Source organism: Camellia sinensis, chromosome 3 (assembly GCF_055761805.1).
Source record: "Camellia sinensis isolate YWXY chromosome 3, ASM5576180v1, whole genome shotgun sequence".
Lineage (NCBI taxonomy): Eukaryota > Viridiplantae > Streptophyta > Magnoliopsida > Ericales > Theaceae > Camellia > Camellia sinensis.
In genome coordinates, this window is record NC_138963.1 from 107,059,752 (window position 1) to 107,075,471 (window position 15,720).

At 34.7% G+C, this 15,720-nt stretch overlaps 1 protein-coding gene across 1 annotated transcript; it reads left to right on the forward strand.

Moving 5' to 3' along the window:
- The first annotated feature begins 2,324 nt into the window (after positions 1-2,324).
- Positions 2,325-4,822, forward strand: LOC114272271 (sucrose transport protein SUC8). The gene is made up of 4 exons (XM_028213936.2): positions 2,325-3,636; positions 4,023-4,086; positions 4,170-4,213; positions 4,450-4,822. The coding sequence occupies exons 1-4, from the start codon at positions 2,410-2,412 to the stop codon at positions 4,594-4,596; spliced, it is 1,482 nt and encodes a 493-aa protein (XP_028069737.2). The 5' UTR covers positions 2,325-2,409; the 3' UTR covers positions 4,597-4,822.
- The last annotated feature ends 10,898 nt before the right edge of the window (positions 4,823-15,720 follow it).

Below are 15,720 nucleotides of genomic sequence, written 5' to 3' on the forward strand. Positions count from 1 at the left end.
TTCCTCCAGTTGCTTAAGTTTAAAATCCACATTACCAAATACTTCAAGATTCCATTTTTTCAATGCTAGTTTAAGTGATTTCAGTTTCCTTAGACACTTGAAGCCAGCCTAACCATCAGCATTAGATTCATCCCACATTTTCTACACAAAAGTTTTGAAATTCGGATGTAATGTCCAAGCATTTAGAGACCTAAATGGCTTTGGACCCCAATCCCTCTCATCTTTCGTGAGTAACATAGGGCAATGATCTAAAAACCTTCTTGGTAATCCCCACAATTTGAAACTGAATTTCTGCAACCATTCCGGACTGAGTAAGAACTTGTCTAACCTACTCCAGTTGACTCCTTCTTGTGAGTTACACCAAGTGAACTTTCTCCCCAACATTGGGATGTCACACACTTCCAAGTTATCAATTTGTTCATTAAAGTCATTCATACCTCTATTTCTTTGAGAGCAGCCCAACCTCTCAGATATTTTCCTGACTTCATTGAAATCACCCCCAATCACCAAGGTTTTTCATAAGTTTGCTTTAAATTATTCAATATTTCCCATACCCTACTCCTACTAGCACCATCATTTGGACCGTAGACATCAACAATAACACAATCAAAACTGCAATGAAGAGTACCTGATAGAATGATGAAATTGCTATTGCTGCAGCAATCCTGGAGTTGAAATACTTCTTGATTTTGAGATTAGTTGGTAATTAACCCAGCAAATTAATCTAACTCACGGGCTTAATAACAATGGCCAAAAATAAATAAAACACAAAATAGGTATTGCAAAGCCCAATTAAAAAAATAATTGAATCAAGTTCCACAAATTTAAATAAAATAAGTGTTCCAAATAACATACTAAATACACATATCCAAATTATTCATGTTGTACCTATCATTAGGGGTGTGCGCGGTACGGGTCGGTGCGGTTTGAGAGAAAAATAGAAACCGTATGGCGGGTGACGGATTGATAAAATTCCCCTCGAGCAGTAATGTAATACTATATTCTAAGGTATAGAACAATAAGCAAACTTAAATAAAAAGAATTTTTAGAATCCTATAAAACATGATTTAATAGCGGTGCGGGTCGGTGCGGTTTGGAAGAAAAATAGAAACTGGCGGATTGATAAAAGTGTCACTAGAATTTGCCATTTTTCTTACCAAAAACCGGCGGTTCGATTGACAAATAATAACGAATTTGCCTTGGCGGTGCGGTTCGGTGCGGTTTTGGCGATTTCGGCGGTTTCGGCGGTATTATGCACACCCCAACCTATCATCTACCTAAACAAATTTTATTTGGCTCATCACCCGATCAAATTATACGTAGTTTAATTAATCTTAAAAAAACAAAAATACATGAATCTTTACACAATAAATTAATTTAAAATAGTTGTTATTAATTATAAATATATATATATATATATATATCTTTACAATATCATTTGTATCGGGTTAGGTTCTACCCATGACACATGCATTCTTTGTGACTTTTTCCTAGCAATTAGACCAATGTGGCAAAAAAATAAATAGTTAGGAACTAAATTGGAAAATAATTGATTTACGGGGGAACGTACCATGCATTAGTGGGAAAATTATATCCTTTTTTAAGATTAAAAAATAATTAATTGATTCTGAAACTCATATACATTATTGCTTTCAATATTTTTATAATTTTTAACAACCTTATTGTGTGAAATAAAGATAACTAGAGTTGTTCAAATCCATTAGTCTTTTCGTATTCCCCACATCCCCAATCATCTTTCACAAGTGATATATTGGTAGTTTTTTGTCCTCAATTTGTAGAATCCACCAACTTTAAAAGTTTTTTTTTTTCTTTAGTATCTATAAGAAATTATTAAAAATATATTACCAAAAATATAATATTTAATGTTATTAACTAAATGAAATGATACCAACATATATTATATTGTTTTCATTTGTTCTCGTCACACACACCCAAAAAAAAAAAAAAAAAAAACATTACGATTAAGTCAATGACACGTCTATGAGTAAGATAACAATAAAGATAATGACACGTCTACGAGTACTATGTTTATAGTATTGTTTGCATGATTGTGGTTTCCCCACCAATTTCTCCTACTTACTAGTCTCTTTGGCACTCTAAACGTTCTTGGTTGCAACTGTCGAAATTGTGTTTCTAAGTCAAATGCCAAAGGAATGGTAGTCCTTTAATATCTCCCTCACTTTATCTCTCTCTCTCTCTCTCTCTCTCTCTCTCTCTCTCTCTCTATACGTACATTATATATATCCTCAGTGTTGTACCATAATGGATTCATCTCATCTCTAACATCTACAATCTGTATCATTTTTTTAATAAGGTAGTAGAGATTCAAAAGGCCTCGAGCCACAAGCAATAAGAGATAAAGAGGGATAGTAGATAGTTCGTGTAAGTATGGAACATGCGGCTGTATTCAGCACAGCTTCCGAACATGATCCAGATGCACCATCAAGCCCTATCAGCAAGTTAATCCTTGTTTCCTCCATTGCTGCCGGTGTACAATTCGGTTGGGCTCTACAACTCTCCCTTTTGACACCATACGTACAAGTTTTAGGTGTCCCCCACACATGGTCAAGCTTCATTTGGCTTTGTGGCCCCCTATCTGGCTTGCTCGTCCAACCCACAGTCGGCTACTACAGCGACCACTGCACCTCCAAGTACGGTCGTCGCCGTCCATACATAGTAGCTGGTGCTATCCTCGTCGCCTTTGCCATCGTCCTTATTGGCTTTGCAGCTGATTTCGGCAGCATGTTAGGCGACTCTCTAACGCAAAGAACCAAACCTAGAGCAGTCGTTTTCTTCGTGATAGGATTTTGGATATTGGATGTTGCAAACAATACATTACAAGGCCCATGTCGGGCTTTTTTAGCAGATCTCTCAGGGAATAACCATTCCAAAATGAGCGCTGCAAATGCATTCTTTTCATTTTTCATGGCCGTCGGGAATGTCTTGGGTTATGCTGCCGGATCATACCCTAAACTATATCACATCTTCCCATTCACAAAGACTGAAGCCTGTGATTTCTATTGTGCCAACCTCAAAACTTGCTTTATTTTCTCCATTGTCTTGCTAACAATCCTAACCACATTGGCTTGCACCTTAGTGAAAGAGGTACCGCTCTCGCCAATCAAGAAGGGTAAGCAAATAGAAGGAGAAGAATCAAAACTATTTTTTAGCCAACTTGGGTCAGCAATGAGAGACATATCAAGACCCATGATGCTTCTTCTTGTGGTAACAAGCTTGAACTGGATCGGTTGGTTCCCATTCATATTGTACGATACAGATTGGGTGGGAAGGGAAATATATGGAGGAAAAGCAGATGGAACAGTTGTAGAAGCAAAGTTGTATGATCAAGGCGTGAGTGTAGGATCAATGGGACTAATGTTGTATGCAGTGATTCTAGGATTCGTGTCACTAGCCATCGAGCCTATGGCCCGTTGCCTTGGCGATGTTAAGCGGGTATGGGGTATTGGAAACTTGATACTAGCATTTTGCCTCGTACTGACGTTGTGGGTCAGTAAGATGGCTGAGAATGCTAGGAATGGCATCCCTAAGCCCCCTCCTTCTGGTGTCAAAAACTTTGCCTTGGCTATTTTTGGTGTGATGGGTATCCCACAAGCGGTTAGTTCCTTTCAAAGTGCTTTATACCACGCACCATGCTTGTCTAGATTTCAATTTTCAAATACAAAATGCTAGACACATCGAACATATGGATGGATAGGACATTAGAAGATTTGCTGGTGGGTTCACATCTCAAAAAACTTGTCCATTAATATATTTTTTGATTGGTATAGTATTTAGTTTATGTATTCCTAGACTTACTATTTCAAAAAATGATTCAAACAATTTGAGTTTACAAAATTTATCATAAAGATTTAGAGTTCTAAATTGCACATTTAAACATATCCATTTTAATATCCATAACAAAAAAAAAATAATAATTCAAACTGAAAAGATCTTCATTTCGGTTATGAGAGTCGAATTTATTGTTTTTCACTTATGTGCAGGTTACTTTTAGCATTCCATTTGCTCTAGCGTCAATCTTTTCCAACGCGTCTGGAGCTGGTCAAGGTGAGTTTTATACTTTAAACTAATATTGTCGTTATTTAGACTTTTGATCCGCGTAACACAATCTTAATCTTTGAATTTCATAGGACTTTCTTTGGGACTGTTGAATATTTCAATTTGTATACCACAGGTGAGATTCCACTACAAATCCTACATGCATCAATTAGTTGCTTATTTCCATCATAGCATTATCACTAAGCCATGGTCTTAATCATTAGAACGAAAAAAAAAAAACTTTATGTATCCCGAAAAAGTAATCTAATAAATACTTTAAATGAAACAGATTTTAATGTTGCACATGTCAAAATAATTTTTATTATTGATCTTAATGTTGGACATGATTTTGGTTACATAATGTTAAAACAGTTGATTGTAGCTGTGATTATTGGACCATTGGATGCTGCATTCGGAGGTGGTAACTTGCCTGGCTTTGTGATGGGTGCCATTTCAGCTGCAATAAGTGGGGTTTGTGCCTTCACTATACTTCCAAATTCATCTCATCTACAAGACTGAGGAGCCCTTGAACGTGCTGGATACATGGATAGGCTAGTGTACCATTTGGATCTTGAGGAAGTGCATGGGGGCATTGCCAGTAATAAAGCTAGGGAGATCAGCTTTTAAGGATGGTGATAGAATAAGTTTTGGAGCACAAAAACATTTTACTTTAACATTTTATTTCAGTGTTTGGTTTCTGTGATTGTAACAGAACTAAAGTTTATAATATAAACTTTTTTCGACATCGTTTGAAAATTGAGGGCATTGATCGATCCACAAAGTGATAGCAAAGTTTTGAAAGAATATGGGGAATCAATAAGACCAAATGATGTTAAATGAGCAATGGTAGCACTTTCCGAATCTCTCTCGATGCATGTCATCTTCCTGTACTCTTAATTTCATGCTGTTAAATGAAATTTTTCTTTGCTGATCAAAAAAAAAAATAAGACCAAATGATGTTCAGATTTATAAGCAATGGTAGCACTTTGTGCCGGAAGATAGGACTTTGTGCTGAAATGTAAAAAGACAAAAAAATATAGCGTGATTACAAATACACTTTCTGAAATTTTTTTAAAATACGAATTGTTCTCTGTGGTTTTAAAAATTACAAATACCTTCCTATAAAAATTTTTATTTAATAAAATTAATTGAAAAGTAAAATTTCTAACTGTTCATCTATACAATAATAAAATTATCTGAATTATTAATTGAAATAAAATTTTAACATTATTAAAAATTGTTAATTAACTTGATACTTTATTAATAAAAGGACCTATTTGTTATAAAATTAGAAACATTAGGGGGCATAATGTAATTTCTAAAATCACAGAAGATAATTTGTAATTTAAGTAAATCTCAGGAAGTGTATTTATAATTTACCCAAATATATATATATATATATATATGTATATTAATGCAATTTGATGCAGCATTTACCAATTTTAATTTGCATGTTTATTTTATTTTTATTTTTTTTATTTATTTTTTTATTTTTTTTATCCAACTAATCTCTCAATTTTGGTATTGTCGGGAGACTGAACTTATAACTAGATAAATTCGTACATCTTCATATGTTTTTGCGCACACTACACAAGTTATATTTTAAGCATCCGTTGCCCCCCTAGCAAGCATATGTATTCATATTCTAACAGACAAAACAGTGTATAATTGCAAGTCGGTATGAAGGTGAAATAAAATAAAGAGAGATTGACTAATAAGTCTCATATTTTAAATATATAATTTATGTAGTCTTTTTTTTTTTTTTGTGATCCATTTAATCTTTTTAGATGTGTAATAACTCCTTTGCTCGTTACATAGGAGTGTCACATTAAAAAAAAGTACTCTAAAGAATTTTTTAATGTCACATTGCTATAAAAAATATTGCTATAAAAAATTATTAGCTCTAACCTCCTCTTTATTGATGTTCTGTATCTCTTTTACATACTTACATCAATAAAGATTTTCTTTGCCGATCAAAAAAAAAAAAAAAAAACATTGCTATAAAAAATTAAGGTCTTAGAGACCAAAATTTAGAGATAAAATTATTTTTTACAGATCAAATATTTTTGTTACGAAAAGTGTCGTTATTATATTTTCAGTAACAAAAATTAGACATTAGTGATGAATTATTATTCTTTTTGGATCAAATTTTTTGTCTCAAAAAATAAATTATTTTGAGACCAAATTATTTGTCCCTAAAAGTCTATTTTCTAGTGATATTTTTAAAATTTTGTCACTAAAAGCCTTATTTTGGACTTTTCAGAACGACCTTTTGACAACAATCCTCGTGACGATAGAAATTGGTCCCTAAATGTCTTTTGTAACAAAATTTTCACTTTTAGAAACCAAAACATTTGGTCACTAAAACTCTTATTTGTTGTAGTGTACTATACCCGGCAAATTAGATTGTCACATTTGAAAAAATACACTAAACAATTTTTAATTTTTATAGAGTGTCACATCATACATGCTACGTTGGAGAGTCGCATGTCACGTTTAGAAAAAGTACATTAAAGAGTATTTAATTTTTTGTTACACCATACCTATCACATTGTCATATTTGAGAAAATAAGTTTTTACGCACACTACACAAGTTTATTTTAAGCTTCCATTGCCCCCCTTGGAAGCATATGAATTCATATTCTAACAAACAAAACATTGTACAATTGCAAGTTGGGATGAAGGTGGAATAAAATAAAAGGAGATTGATTAATAAGTCTCATATTTTGGATTTATAATTTATATAGTCTTTTTTTTCTTTTTCTTTTTTTTGTGATCCATTTAATCTTTTTGGATGTGAGATAACTCATTTGCCTGTTACATTAGAGTGTCACATTTAAAAAAAGTACACTAAAAATTTTTTTAATGTCACAATACCATAAAAAATTAATGTCTTAGAGACCAAAATAAAATTATTTTCTACTGACCAAATATTTTTGTTACGAAAAGTATCGTTATTATATTTTTAGTAAAACAAATTAGACATTAGTAATAAATTATTATCCGTTTGGGATCAATTTTTTTGTCTCAAAAAATAAACCATTTTAAAACCAAATTATTTTGTCCCTAAAAGTCTATTTCCTAATGATATTTTTAAAATTTTGTCGCTAAAAGCCTCATTTTGGACTTTTCAAAACGACATTTTGACGGCTATCCTCGTGACACTAAAAATTGGTCCCTAAATGTCTTTTGTAACAAAATTTTCACTTTTAGATACCAAAGCATTTGGTCTCTAAAACTCTTATTTGTTGTAGTGCATTATACCCGGCACGTTAGAGTGTCACATTTGAAAAAATTACACTAGAGAGATTTTAATTTTTCTAGAATGTCACATCATACCTGTCACGTTGGAAAGTCGCATGTCACGTTTGGGAAAAGTACACTAAAGAGTATTTATTTTTTTGTTACAACATACTTGCCACGTTGTCATGTTTGAGAAAAGTACGCTAAGGAGTTTTTCAATTTTTTAGAGTGTTATATCATACCCGTCACGTTATCACATTTGAAAAAAGTACACTAAGGAGTTTTTTTTTTTTTTTTTAAGTGTCATATTATACCCGCCATGTTGTCACATTAGGAAAAAGTACACTAAAGAGTTTTTATTTTTATTTTTTTTGAAAGTAAAAGTTTTGGAGTGTCACGTCATATCTGTTACATTGTCACATTTAGAAAAAATACACTATAGAGTTATTAATTTTTTTGGAATATCACATCATTAGAGTATTATATTAATACATATCACATTAGAGTTTCACATCATTCATGTCACATTAATAAAAGAATATAGTTGTCCACCAAAACACTACTAAAATCAAAAATAGGACTACACGGAAAGAAACTCTCCACTAATAGGACTTAACAGACCAATAGAAAAAATTTAAAACTAATTAAAATACTTATTTATGAGATAGGATTTGTTGGTAAATATGATGATTGATTATTTAAGATTGTATTTAATTCACTAAAATAAAGGTGAAATTAAAATTATTCTCTCACAATGTTCATTCATACATTTGGCTCACTAAAGAAGGATTTTAAAAAATGCACTATAATTGGACATTCCATAGAGAGGTTAAAGAATGGCCACTATTATATTTTCTACCTTTGAAAAGGTAGAAAATATTTTTCGATGTGAAAAACATTTTGTGGAATAATGGCTTATAATGCCACCAAATTACTACCATTATCGTTTTCGTCGTCGTCACACCATCACTTCTATTGTGGTGCCAATGTCACCTCTACACTACAAGATCTTTCACTTTTTGCGACTAAATTTTTAGTCGCTAAAAGTTAATTTTTAGTCGCCGAAGGGTTTCAGTGACTAAATTATTTGGCCGCAAAAGTAGTCATCAAAGAATTGTCGGTAAAGGTAATTAGCGACTAAAATTATTCTAGTCGCCAAATGTATACAATTTTCGACTAAAATTTTAGTCGCAAAAAGGTTGGACATTAAATTAAATTAGTACATTTTCGGCGACCAAACTTTTAGACTCCTAAAGTCCCACATTTTTACCTACTAAAATTTTAGTTGGCAAAGAGTTCTTGTTTTTGCTACTAAAAATTTAGTCGTCTAAAGTCCCACATTTTTTGCTACTAAAATTTTAGTCAACAAAGAGTGCTTATTTTGGCCACTAAATATTTGCTCTCCTAAAGTCCCACATTTTTTGCTACTAAATTTTTAGTCGGCAAAGAGTTCTTGTTTTGGCTACTAAATATTTGCTCGCCTAAAATCCCACATTTTTTGCTACTAAATTTTTAGTCGGGAAAAGTATTTTTATTCTTTAGTTTTTGTTTTTAGCAACGAAATATTTTAATCGCCAAATGTTTAATTTTCTTTTGGCTATTAAACTTTTAGTCGCCAAATGTCCTTTTTTTTTCTTTTTTCTTTTTTTTTGCTACAAAACTTTTAATCGCCAAATGTCTTTTCCTAATTTCTTTTAGCTACTAATTGTTTAGTCCCCAAAAACATGATATTATGTGTTATTGCAAAATTATAATTTCTCCACAACCTGTCTATATTTCATGCAACCTGTAATACGTATATAAAGAAAATGATACATACTATCAATCATTCCACAATCTACATCCATATACAAAAAATAAATAACTTTAAATGTCAAAATCCATACAAACCAACTATTGTCCAAACTAAAATAATAATTCCATACAAAATATATCATACAAAAATCAAAGCACTCCGTATACAAAAAATACATTTACTACCAAGCGAAATTACCATTTGGCATGGTACAAATTACTATCATAATCTATACCACGACAAGTTTTCTATAGACCATGACAAAAAGTCATACATGTAAGCCGACAAATGGTATATATGTACCACGACGAAAGGTGATCTATGTACCACGGCAAAAGTTTTTCTATAGACCACGACAAAAGGTCATATATGTACGCCAACAGAAGGTGAACTATGTACCACAGCAATCAGTATCTGTTGATTGCCAAAAGTTTTCTGTATCAGTAATAGTGACCTACACAAAAGCTGAGGACAACAAAAGTATTGTATTAGTTCTATACAAAAGTGAAAATTCTTCTCAATACACCAATATGGATTATCCACAAGTCCACGCAACAAAGGGATCTACAAAGAAAAACAAAAAATGAAATATTAGAATTGGTTACAAAATATCAATTCAGTCAACCATTTGGAACATGTTCTAACAGGCATTTAAGGTAGAACAATCCATAAATGCCTTCTTGGAAATAAAAGGAAGCATATATATATATATATATATATATATATATATGTATCATGCAATATTTATTCCAACCAACTGCACAAACAATCTAATATGTCAAAGAAATCATCATATAAATATATAAAGGCAATTATTACAATATGTAGATTTTATTTTCATAAAGTTGTCGCTTTTTAAACTAAATATGACGAGTTTTTTGACTAATTGTAAGTCGTATTCGGCTCAAACTCCAAGCCTACGGGTCCTAATTACATTCCGTCATCTATCACAGGTCATAATTGTCATGGGGAAGTAGTCGGTGAGAGCCACACGGTGGTTCGGGGGCTATTATGAATTTTCGCCGCCAGAAAGCTCTTTTTCGAGTAAGTTTAAGGCGTATTCGGATCTAACATTCTAGCTATGGGACCAAATTACGTTCTATCAGTTGTTACAAGTCTTATTTGTCATGGGGAAGCTGTCCGTGAGAGTCACATGGTGGTTCGGGAGCTGTTTTGAATTTTCGCCCCCAAAACGCCCTTTTTCGACTAAGTTTAGGACGTATTCGGCTCTAACTCCCAACCTACTGGTCTGGATTACATTCCGTCAGTTGTCACAAGTCCTATTTGTCATAGAGGAACTGTCTGTGTGAGCCACATGGTGGTTCGGGGGCTATTTTGAATTTTCGCCCCCGAAATGCGCTTTTTCGACTAAGTTTAGGGTGTATTCGACTCTAACTCCCAATATACGAGTCTGGATTACATTCCGTCTGTTGTCACAAGTCCTATTTTTCATGAGGAAGCTGTCCGTGAAAGTCACATGATTGTTTGAGGGCTGTTTTGAATTTTTGCAGCCGAAAGCTCTTGTTCGAGTAAGTTTAAGGCGTATTCGGCTCTAACTCTCTGCCTACGGGTCCGAATTACGTTCTGTCAGTTGTCACAAGTCCTATTTGTCCTGGGGATGTTGTCCGTGAGATTCACAGGATCATTCGAGGGCTGTTTTGATTTTTCACCCCCGAAAAGTTCTTTTTCGAGTAAGTTTAAGGCGTATTCAGCTCTAACTCTCTACCTACAGGTCTGAATTACGTTCTGTCAGTTTTCACAAGTCCTATTTGTCATGGGGAAGCTGTTCGTGAGAGTCACATGATCGTTCAAGGGCTATTTTGAATTTTCACCCTCGAAAAGCTCTTTTTCGAGTAAGTTTAAGGCGTATTCGGCTCTCACTCTCTACAGGTCCGAATTATGTTCCGTCCATTGTCACAAGTCCGATTGTCATGGGGAAGCTATCTGTGAGAGTCAGACGGTCGTTCGAGGGCTATTTTGAATTTTCGCTCCCGGAAAGCTCTTTTTCGAGTAAGTTTAAGGCGTATTCGGCTCTAACTCTCTACCTGCGAGTCCGAATTACGTTCCGTCAGTTCTAACAAGTCCTATTTGTCATGGGAAATCTGTCCATGAGAGTCACACGATTGTTCAAGGGCTGTTTTGAATTTTCGCCCCCGAAAAGCTCTTTTTCGACTAAGTTTCGGGCGTAGTCGGCTCCAACTCCCAACTTAAGGGTCCGAATTACATTCCGTCAGTTGTCACAAGTCCTATTTGTCATGGGGAAACTGTCTGTGTGAGTCACATGGTGGTTTGGGGGCTGTTTTGAATTTTTGCCCCCGAAACGCTCTTTTTCGACTAAGTTTAGGGCGTATTCAGCCCTAATTCCTAACCTACAGGTCCGGATTATATTCCGTCAATTGTCACAAGTCATATTTGTCATGGGAAAGCAATCCATGAGAGTCACACGGTCGTTCGGGGGTTGTTTTAAATTTTCACCTCCGAAACGCCCTTTTTCGACTAAGTTTGGGGCTTGTTCCTCTATGTTATAGAGAAAAAAAAAGAAGAGGGAAAAAGAAAAAAAAATTAAAAAAAAAAAGCAATCAGATGGACTTTAGTTCCTATTTACGGATATAATCAAGAAACCTCCAAAGAATAGAGGAAAATATATATGTATATATATATATATATATATATGTATCAAAGAAGGAACAAACTAATTTTTGTTAAAGTCATTTCTGAACCTGTCAATCTAGATCTACCCTACCATCCTATTTTTAAGACCACATCTTTCATTAAAATAGAATCAGTATTATGCCTCCATCTAAACAAATACCCATTTACAATCTTTGGTATACCCATTATCTTTGTTAAGGCTTTCATTCAACAACAAACAAATGATCCGAATAGTTTCATTATATAGCCTAAGTAAGGGTAGTGAATCAATTCCAAATTTCTAGTGCAACAAAAATGAGAAGGCATTCATGGAACACTACAAAAATGATTGAGTCAAGATGCTAAATTATCATTTCACATGCTACACTGTCAAATATGTACAAAAATTATCTCAGGTCTGCAAGAAAGATGACAAAAACCGAAAATAGGGAATTCAAATCAATGTAATTTCTAGGAAACAAATGAATCAACACTTGAGGGTGCTCAGATGTTTGTATTTGTACAGATTGAGGCATCAGTATAAAAATAAAAAATAAAAAAATCATAAACTGAAAAAATTGCTAACTGCCAAACATTTGGAAACTAGTAGACAAGGTTCCATGGATACAAGCTTTGCCAATCTAGTGTTGATATCATAAAAAGGATGTTAAATGATTTATGATAAGCCATTTAACCATTACAACAACGTGTCATGAAGAAACTGAGAAGAATATACCTTGGTAGGCCTCTTCTAGAATTCATATAACTGTTGTGTTGCCATTGAAAATGACAGATAACAATATCAAATGAGGATGTTCTACTTGTCAGTTGTCACAAGTCCTTTTGTCCTGGGGAAGCTGTCCGTGAGAGTCACACGGCCATTTGGGGGTTATTTTGAATTTTCGCCCCCGAAAAGCTCTTTTTCGAATAAGTTTAGGGCGTATTCGGCTCTAACTCTCTACCTACGGGTCCAAATTACATTCTGTCAGTTGTCACACATCCTATTTGTCATGGGTAAGTTGTCCGTGAGAGTCACATGGTCATTCGGGGGCATTTTTGAATTTTTGCCCCCGAAAAGCTATTTTTTGAGTAAGTTTAGGGTGTATTCGGCTCTAACTCTCTACTTATGGCTCCGAATTACATTCCGTCAGTTGTCACAAGTCCTATTCGTCATGGAAAAGCTTTCCGTGAGAGTTACATGGTCGTTCAGGGGCTGTTTTGAATTTTCGCCCCCGAAAAACTCTTTTTCAAGTAAGTTTAGGGTGTATTCGGCTTTAACTCTTTACCTACGGGGTCCAAATTATATTCCATTAGTTGTCACAAGTCCTATTTGTCATGAAGAACCTATCCGTGAGAGTCATACGGTCGTTCGCAGGCTGTTTTGAATTTTCGCCGCCGGAAAGCTCTTTTTCGAGTAAGTTTAAGGCATATTTAGCTCTAACTCTCTACCTACGGGTCCGAATTATGTTCTGTTAGTTATCACAAGTCCTATTTGTCATTGGCAAACTGCCTGTGAGAGTCACACAGTCATTTAGGTGATGTTTTGAATTTTCACCCTCGGAAAGCTCTTTTTCAAGTAAGTTTAGTGCATATTCGGCTCTAACTCTCTATCTACGGGTCCGAATTACGTTCCGTTAGTTGTCACGAGTCCTATTTGCCACGAGAAAGCTGTCCGTGAGAGTCACATAGTCCTATTTGTAAGCCAAATGTAAGTATCTAGAATTCCTTCTTTTCATTTTTTAGTTTTTGGTAATAATATATATTCATAATGATAAGCTTTCATTTAACAATCAACTCTGTAGCTTTGTTGGTTGGATGGCATTACTGTCTTCCTTACACCATGTACACCATATGGATTTTACCTATCTACTTGTAAATTTTGGAAGAAAAAATTTAGAGGGCAATTCAATTTGAATTCATTGGATAGTCAATGTCTAGTCAAATACATTTCTTTGAACTCAAGAATTACTAAAAAACACAGTTCTGCAATTTTTTATACCATCAAGTGCATTTCTATGGTACCCTAAGATCATAATTGTGTGGAGAAACAATGTGTAGTTTATGTTGCTATAATATTAATTTTAATTTTGGTTTTTGAGCCCTTGTTTTTAATTAGTTTATGTTGCAAGTGTTCCTTCAAGACAGATGTGAACCATAACTTTACTCTAGCCCTAACAGGATCCTAGCAAGCAGGAACCAGAAGAAAAAATGGATGGAATTATTGCCCCTATAGAGACTAGAACCCAGAGTCACTTGCTCACCAAACATACTGAAAGTGAATTCCCACATGCTAGGCTACCACTCTTGGTAATTAAAACAAAAAAAAAAAAAAAAAAAAAAAGGGAATCCTATTGACAAGGCAATAGGAATTTTAGTTTTGAATTGCCTAGTTTCCATAAAGGAATTTCAGTTTTGAATTGCCCTGTTAACTTCCAACAATTCCTGGACAATAAGCCTCATCTGAACTCAAAAAGCATTGATCTCATTCACTAAACAATTTTCACATTGAAGCATTGTCCTTCCAAAACAAAATACAATCATTCTTGTATGCATGAATGGCCTCGTATCCCAAACCCAATTCACGTAAGAACTTTTTCGCTTCATAAAGGGTCCATAGAACAGTTTCATCACACTTTGGAAAAATGTCTTTGAAAACTTGCATAACCATATCGAAAGATTTGCTGCTCCATTTATTGTACACCTTAATATGAAGCATCTTAATAACAAAGGACAATACAGAAAACTTATCACACTCCAGGTACACTTTGCGTCGAGCATCATCAAACAACCTAATGAACTGCAGCAAATTTTCTCTCTCCGGACTATTAGGTTCTTCGTCGATATGATCATCCATGAGGCCACTCATGTAAATCTCTTCCAACATAGTAGGCAACTCGCCCAAATTATCGACAATGTCAAAAATTACAGCTCCATATCTTTCACCATCAATGTTTGACACACTAGGCTGATCATGACACAATGAAACATGTTCCCCGTGGTGCACCCAAGTTCTATAAGAACACGCGATTCCTCTTCGAATCAAGTGCAACCATACAACTTGTCGACTATGTTTTGTGCCATTCAAACAATCGACACATGGACAACGAATGTCATCGTGTGGGTGTAAACACCCCATTTTGACTGCCCTTAAGACTTGGGCGCCACTGATTATTTACTTGGTGGTGAAAGTTGTGCAGTGCAAAGGTTCGATTTCTTCAGCAAGAGGAGCTTCAAATCCCAACTTCACACCCCTTTCTGGGCCAAAATGATTTTGGTCAAAAGATTTTAGACTTTAAAATCCTCTCTTTCAAAATAGTTTTTGAAAAAGCTTCCTACGATGTTCTAACGGTCGCATTTTGTTAAATGTTGAGCTTTTCAGTAAACCTAGCAAGGACAAAGTGGAAATAAATGAAAAAGAGGTGAAATCTCTAAAAGATCTTTCAAAACACTTTATTTAGGGGTTTGGGTTTGACCAAAATTGGAGAGGAGAGAAGAACACTAGTTTGGGAGGAGTTCGGCATGAATCTAAGTAGGATAAAAAATGAGCAGTCTTCAATAAATGAGGCATATCTCCTTGCACACTTTTGAATTTTGATGTGAGGCTACCACCATTGGAAACAAGACTTCAAGGGCTTCAATTTAGGCTCAAGAATGACCTGCAAAGGAGTCCAGATGAAGGAGTTATGTCTGGTTGAAGTCGTGCCCAAAAAGCAAATTTTTCTGGCCAACTAGAGGTGGAAGTTGCTGGCCATGAATGGGATTTTCTGGCCATGTGCCGGCCATGAATGGCCTATGCCGGCCCCCTTCCATCCAAGAGTGACCATTTCCGGCCAACAATGATCATGTGCCGGCCATCAATGAAGCAGTGCCGGCCATTGATTCAAAAAGGCAATTTTTTGCAGATATTTTTGTTCCAGTTGTCCATTTTGGGATATTTTCGACCATGGCTTGCATTCTTCTATATATAGAGAACC

Excerpts from the sequence above, each read along its gene's own strand:
- LOC114272271 (XM_028213936.2), top strand. The coding sequence starts at position 2,410 with ATGGAACATGCGGCTGTATTCAGCACAGCTTCCGAACATGATCCAGAT. Across the intron at positions 3,637-4,022 it reads TGATGGGTATCCCACAAGCG|GTTACTTTTAGCATTCCATT; the intron begins GTTAGTTCCTTT and ends ACTTATGTGCAG. Across the intron at positions 4,087-4,169 it reads CGCGTCTGGAGCTGGTCAAG|GACTTTCTTTGGGACTGTTG; the intron begins GTGAGTTTTATA and ends TGAATTTCATAG.